General features: G+C 37.7%; 1 protein-coding gene across 1 annotated transcript in view; it reads left to right on the top strand.

Annotated features, from left to right (window-relative positions):
- The window catches only part of COG2 (component of oligomeric golgi complex 2), a 32,632-nt gene that overhangs the window by 19,710 nt on the left and 5,463 nt on the right, over nt 1-7,459 (top strand). The window contains exons 11-15 of the mRNA XM_009891156.1: nt 1,319-1,380; nt 2,665-2,816; nt 4,232-4,432; nt 5,271-5,343; nt 6,452-6,594. Coding sequence (XP_009889458.1) covers nt 1,319-1,380; nt 2,665-2,816; nt 4,232-4,432; nt 5,271-5,343; nt 6,452-6,594 — 631 coding nt within the window. The remainder of the gene's footprint in view (nt 1-1,318; nt 1,381-2,664; nt 2,817-4,231; nt 4,433-5,270; nt 5,344-6,451; nt 6,595-7,459) is intronic.

Here is a 7,459-nt window from a genome sequence, read left to right as displayed (position 1 = left end):
CCACACTGGGGAAACTTTTTTCCTATGTAAGAAACATTCAGCAAAAATTATGTCATTGTTAAAAATCTGATTCCATTTTCTAATCCTTTTCACCATAAGACTTAAAGACACTGCTCTGTCAGTGGAGGTGGTGCACAGGCAGGAGCAAGGATTTGAAGCCATTTCACAAATATTTCTAAAATATGTTTAGTTGCTAAACATGCATCTAATCCATTAGGAGTTTGAACAAGAAAAGGTAGGTGGGCCCCTGTTCTGATCTGGAAATGACAGTTAAGAGACTTTAAGAGGAGTCTTACAGGTTCATAATTGGTAAGTTTGATAGAAAAGCTTACAGAATTACTATGATGCACATAAAAGCAAGAAAGGGGAAAACAATGACAGTAGAATTCTCTATAGGGGAGCTTAAAATTGCAGCTTTGTTTCCACATTTAGAGGGAAAACCTGATTAAAGAAGAATCTTCTACAGCTCTTGCTTGATGATTTTTAGATGAGGGGAATGCTATGTTACTTTTCCATATTTAAAGCATATTGGATAAACATCAGAGGTTTTAATATTAACTTTGCTGTTATCCCCCAAAAGCGGGGGGGGATTTTTCTTACTTTTGTGAAGGTGAATTTTTAAAACGGGAGTTAAGGCATCCTGTGAGACACTGGAACAGGTTGCCTGGAGAAGTTGTGGAAGCTCCATCCCTGGAGGTGTTCAAGGCCAGGCTGGACATGGCCTTGGGCAACCTGGTCTAGTGGGAGGTGTCCCTGCCCGTGGAGGGTTGGAACTAGATGATCTTCAAGGTCCCTTCTAACCTAAATCATTCTATGATTCTATGAACTATTGATTTTTATCAGGTACAGAATTGTTTGCAGAACTTTATGCCGCTGTTCATTGACAAACATGTAAAAAGCTGAAGCCTCCAGTGTCACATGACATATCTGAAGGTCAGCTAAAGCAATTATGAGACAATGTGTTCAGTTTTAGTTTAAAAACAGTAACAAAACAAAAAACTTCACTCCTCAAAACAGCTGAGGAGTTGACACTGTGAGCTATCATTTTCATAATGTTTACAACTGTGACTTTAATCATTTCCCCAAAGTATAAGCTTCATATCTGCCTGTAAAATGTCAAAGGTTCTCTTTCAAGTGTTTGAATGTTGGTCTGATTTATATCCCAATTTATGCTGGGCAAAAATAACCCCACATTAAAATCTGTGTATGTGCATTGATAACTCATTGGAATAATATTGAAATAAACATTGAAAAAATGTTTAGACATAAATTTAAGCAATTTTTGAATTGTAATATTCAAAATGTTTCTGTCTCTTAGATTCAGAGAAATAGCAGGAGCCTTAGAAGAAGCACTTTCAGATACACTAGAGGAAGCCCCAGGTAAACTTCTATTGCAAAAAATGATTTATTTATTGTGAAGGAATCAGTGGTGCAAGTAGCAGTGATTACCGTTTGTCTATTGACTATTAGTAACATGCATCCCACAGGTTCACATGAGCTTTCTGTTGTCTGATGGACTGATTAAATAGTAGAATACATTTTTATAGAGAAGGCAATATGAGAGTACTGTTCGGTGATCACTTTAGTTACTAAAAGCAGCCCTTTTTGCAGCAGCCATTAACATATTTGTGGAACTTTTCCCTCAGTGCAAGAAGGAACTAAATTGGCATTTGGCATCCTCTAAGTGCCAACCAAAAGGTTATGCTGTGTTATTGGGGCATATTTTTTTTATTATTGTAGGGCTACGGAAAGGCGAAAAATGGCTATCTGTTGGCAGCAGTTAGGCTTGCTATGGTTTATCGTGTTGGTGTCTGTTCCAAAAACATGCATTGATTTAGTGACAGATGAGGAGGTGTGTGCAGGAAGGTTTAGAGTGGAAGGGAAAACCTGGTATATTCTTAAGAAGTAGCTTGTAGTTAGAAAAACTTACTTCAGTTAACACAGTAAATATTTATGAAGAAGGCAGCTAAGAGCAACATAAATATGTGTGTCTGTGTATATATACACACATGCTCTCTGAAGAGAGCAAGGAGAAAAAAAATCCTAAGGGAGATGAAATACATAAATCCTGCCACTTCAAGGTGTTTGCCTGGAATGGCATGTCCTTTTGCTCTCAAGTTGAATGCTATAAAATGTTAGTGCATGAACTGCTTTAAAAGTATTTGGTTTCAGTATGGATATTCTTACTGTGTTTTAAATAAATACTTCTAGCAAGTATCTCAGATATAACTGTGGCAGGAGCAGTAGTTTAGTGCTAAGGGAACATTACAGTTAAGGCTCGCAAGCATGTCTACTATAACTTCTTTCATAAGACAGCCAAAAATTATCCTGAAAGCGTTGTCTCCTGAAGTGGATTATTTGGCGAAGCTGTTCCTGCCTTTGTTGCAGGCAAATTCTCATTTGTTGCTTTTGCATGCACAGCTACAGCAAGACTTAGTGGAATTTGAAATCTAAAGCAATGAGGAGCTAATATTTTAGGAGTTTGTTTCATACAATGCTTAATAAATCCTCTTTGCTATCTTTGTGACTGTCTCTTTGGAAGACCTTTTTTTTTTTTACTTTTTTTTTTTAAAAAAAAAAAACACACCTCAGGTAATGCAATTACACTGATGTTACATCTTTTAAAAATGTGATTCAACTTGACCTTTGTCTGATTGTTTCTAGCTGGCAGCTCATATTGTCTTTTGGCCACTCACATGGTCTGGATGAGTCTTCTGAAGTGCTGGTCAGATCAAATGTTTTTACCGTTATTAGCACACCGTCTGTGGAAACTTAGTCTGCAGATTTTGGCACGCTACTCTGTGTTCATTGGTGAGGTAAGAGAACAGCGTGCTTACGGTTTTGATGATTGGGTATGTCCATCACTAAGAGACGTTTTTGAAACAAAGTATGTGACCTCTTTTTAAGCGCTTTTTTTCTGAACTTCGCATTCTTTAACAAGAACACTTTCAACCAGTTCATGAGTTTGTTTTATAAAAAGTATCACTGCAAAATATGTTATTAACCACAAATACCACTTCTGTGGTGTTACTGTCTGATGGTTGCCAAGGCTGTACTTCAAGGTATGCTTAAGGCTGCCTCTGTCACTGAAAGAAGCAATTGGTTTTCGTTCTGTTTGTGTGTTCACTCATTGATACAGTGAACAAAGTTGTGAAACTGAGCCAGGTGAAAACTAACCCTGTAAAATAAAATAAAAAAAAGGGTGAGTTAATCTGGATCAGTTATTCAGTGTTGAGACTGTAGAACTGCAAGTTTCATGGGCAGCTGACTCAACACCAATGATTCCCTGCTTCTGAGCAGGAGAGGTTGTGCTTTGCTCTTCTGCTCCCTGCCATACAAGTTTCCCCCTGTTTCTTGTGTCATAGAAAGACAGCATGATGGAATAATTGGGATTTAAAGAGATTTCTGGAGCTCATCTGGTCCAAATTCCTGCTCAAAACAGGGCTTGCTTAGATAAGGGTATGCAGAGCCTTTAGAAGTTGAATTTTGAGTATATCCAAAGCTGGCAATTTCACGCCTCTCTGGGAACCTTGGTTGAATGACTGACCACTTTTTCCTCATATTTGATCAGGATTTCCCTTGCTACAGTCCGTCTCCATTGCCTCTTACTTTGTCACTGTACCTTAAGGAAAAGCGTGGTTCCATCTTCCTTATACATGCCCCTTAGGTAGTTGAAGGCATCACTAAGATCTCCCTTTATCCTTCTCTTAAGACTGAATGACTCAGTTCTCTCAGCTAAATTGGCTCATGAAAAGTGCTGATAAATACCGGGGTTAAAATAGAGTACTTGACTGATGCACGTGCCTGATAGCAGAGGGCTTGAGGAGGTGGGAGAAAGGGGTTGTTTGACAGCAGTAAGTGCTTATGATTTTTGTATTCCAGCATATGAAAGTTAACTGTGTTTCTGCGAAGCAGGTAATGATCAAATTTTTGGTCTTACACATTCCTCCAGTGCAGAAGTTCATTTGAACACCACACAGGTGAAAATTGCTTTAGGACTGGACTGCCCTCTACTGTAGTGACAAATGTGCTCCAAATCATCCAACGCCTTAGTGCACCAAAAACTGTTTTAATGATATCCTTTTAAACATAATTTAGGAATACTAATATCCCTTTTAAATGTGGTATTCTACTGCTGAAAACTTACAAATCCTTTATATACTGTTTCTGTTTGTCCAACTTTAACCACCTTCACTATTGCTAGGGTTCACATCTCAATTTGATGTTTCAGGTTTCTCAAAGGCCCATTTCCTGTGAGAACACGAAAGAAAGCAAAAAATCTGTGCCAGTTGGTAGAAAGGAATCTTCTGTAAGCTTCAACCCTGGTGAGGACCAAGGGAATGGGTCTTCTCCAGAAAGTCAGCCATTACCTTCTATATCTAGTACTCAGCTGGTACATGTTGCTGCAGATCTGGACAAACTCCAGGATCAGGTTTGTGCTTGTGACTTTACTTACAAAGAGTTTTCCTTGGTCTATGTGCCAATATTGTTTGGCATCTTGTTAAGGACATTAAATTGTTTAAAATATGTACCACAAAGCTGTTTTTTGGTTTTTTTTTTTTTTATCTTAAATGCTAAAAGTAGAGTCGTCTGATATAGAAAATATTACCTGAAATAAATGGTCTACTCTATGCTTATTTAGAATGGCAGATTACAGAGAAACATCTTCAGGTATTTAAGCTCTTTTTATCAGTAGCTGCTGGACTTAAACCCTAAAATAATATATTTCTGCTCATTTTTGGTGCAAAGCATCGCTGTCCCAGAGTCTTACCTTTGCTGGTAAAATCTGTGTTGCCGCTTGGAGTGTGGTGCAATATTCAGATTTAATATTATGTTCTCTTTTAAATGCTTACTGGTTTTAGTCTTTGAGGTCGAGAAAAGGTTTTATCACCATGATTATACTTTACTAATGATCTAGAATCTTGAAAAGAGATGTATGGTATTAATTTTTTTTCAGTGGGGATGACTTCTGCATATTTTTGTTCAATAAGGATGAAATTTCTGTAATATTTGAAGTTGTATCTGGGTTGATAATATTTTGTTAGTGCTAAATTATTTCCTCTGGGGACAATAGCGAGGGAGGGGATTTAGTGCATAGGCCTTAATTCCTGTGAATATTGTATTTTTCTAGTACTGATTTCCCATAAATGCAGTAAAAATGTAGAAAAGATTGAAGGTGTCTTTTGATGCACTGGAAACGTACAGAATGTAGAAGAGTAATTAAAATATGTTTATAACATGACTGTATCTCTTTTGTTTTTTTTGTTCAGATTCCTGACATCTTAGAAATGATTAAACCAAAACTTGAAATGATTGGCTTCAAGAATGTATCTTGTATTGCAGGTAAAGCTGAAACACTGAATTCAGTTCCTTTCCCCTTTCTCCAAAATCCTTTCTGCCAACCAAACAAAATCAGCTTTTCCACACGGTTTCATTTTTTTACAATGAAAAATTTGAAAATACTAATGTTTTTATTACTTAATGAAGCTGCTTTAGGTGTAGATTGTTAAATATAAACTATCTTGAACAGGCACGTTGAGTCTGGAAAAGGTTGATTAAAATTGAGTGAGTCTGAAGTGCTTTGGGTTTTTTTGGAGGTGGGTTCTTTCTGTTTTTCTCTTTTTTTTTTTTTTTTTTTTTTTTTTTTTTTTTTTTTTTTTTGAGTAACTTGTCATTATCTAGTAATTAGGATGCCTTTCCAGTAGGTGGGGGACCTTAGACTAGAAGATTCTTTAAACATCTACTCGTAAAGGAAATGGGGAAGAAGTAAAAAGACACTTTCCATTATCCAATTCAAACTAAAATATTTTTCTGGTTGTGGTGGTTTTGAGTTTTCTTTCATCATTCTTTGTATGAAACATGGTGTCTGATTTTAATTCAGTAGTTTAAGGCAGGCATGTAGTAGCTGGGTGAGTGAACTAGTCCCTGTCTTCAAGTATAGCCAGAAGTTCTGCACTGTGAATTCTGCTTAAATCTCTAAATTGGGATTATTGTCCAGAAGAGATGTAGGAGCTTGTGTACATCCCCCACTCAGTAGATGGTCTGTTGTCAGCCACAACTTTGAGTTGAGCATGATCCAGTCACTCCATAGGGAATTGAGGTACTATGAGAAAGAATTTCACAACTACAGTTTCCTTGATAGCTCAGAGCCTTTTGATTCAAGGCTTTTGCTACATTGGTAATACTGAAAAACCTGTGAACCTGGAGAATGTTACTTTACCCCTTTTTTCTTTCCTTCCCTCCATCTGTTTTTCTGGCTGAGGAATGGTTGACGTTACTGGACGTGTTTTCTAAACGGCTGATGTGTTTTTATTTAGTAAGCATCCTGTATTTGTTACCAGCATCCATCTTGGGTAGTGAGTGAGACTGGGATGGTGGGGGGGTTCACATAATTTATATTGTGATTGGGCAGGGTAGCTCAGTTTAAGCTTTAGCATTTCTACTTCAATAGGAGCCTTGGAAGACTCAAAGACTTCTTTATCAGCCTGCGTGCCTACCTTGAATAACAGGATTATCCAGGATCTCAGTGAGTCCTCCTTTGCTTACCTGAAGAGTGCACTGGAAGTTCCAAGATTATATAGGAGAACCAATAAGGTCAGTGCTGGTTGCAGATGAAAAAATAAATCTCAGAAAGGCCTATGCTAAGAACGTTAACCAGGCAGTACATTTATGAGATCTTCAGGCCTGTGCGTATCTGCTTGACAGTCAAGAGCCCTTGAGATAAGTAATTTACTGTTTACTTCATTGAAAAGTTAAAAAAAAAAAAAATTTCAAAATGTTATGTAGTGATGAGGGCACAGCCCTGAGATAGAAGCAAGGGTAAGGAGTAGAACTGTTGATGTACAAAAGAAAAAGGATTAATGAGAATAGATTTGTTTCCCTCGCGTCATAGCATATAGCATAAGATGCAGTGCTGATAAGTGGCAGGCTTTTTCTGGGGGGATGACACTTTTGCCTGCTGTGTTAAGAAGCTTCCTCTCAGTGAGCTAGCTGCTGGGATTTGGTTAAAGAAGTATCTTACGCAGAAGGAGCAAGATGAGAATGGCCAAAAAGAGTAATTTGTTGAGAAACTAATAAAAAGTAATGGTGAAATATGATACCAAAAATGATTGTCTGATCTTGGCTTGCTCTAATGCTGTGATTTGCCTTTGCCAGTCTGCACAGTTGTGTTAGTAGTTAGCTTGGTATCATTCAGGCAACTGAAAAAAATGTGAGTAACGGGGACCACAGACTACTACATTCTTGCCTAATTTGAACACAGAAGGCAGGCTGAAATGGGCAAGGCCCACTCTTTGTAGGGTGGTTTTGGTTGGCAGTGGGGGGAGGGTTGCCATGGCTCACCAAAATCAGAAACACTCCTGGGTATTATGAAGAAACTGTTGCCACCAGCAGTACTGTGCTTTTTCAGTGGCTAAATGGAATAATTTAGAGCTATTAAATCTACTTCTTTCAAGGATGT

The sequence above is a fragment of the Charadrius vociferus genome, unplaced genomic scaffold, assembly GCF_000708025.1.
Source record: "Charadrius vociferus isolate BGI_N301 unplaced genomic scaffold, ASM70802v2 scaffold78, whole genome shotgun sequence".
In the NCBI taxonomy this organism is placed as follows: Eukaryota; Metazoa; Chordata; class Aves; order Charadriiformes; family Charadriidae; genus Charadrius; species Charadrius vociferus.
Note: the sequence above shows the minus strand (reverse complement) of the source record. Positions and strands in the feature narration are given on the sequence as shown.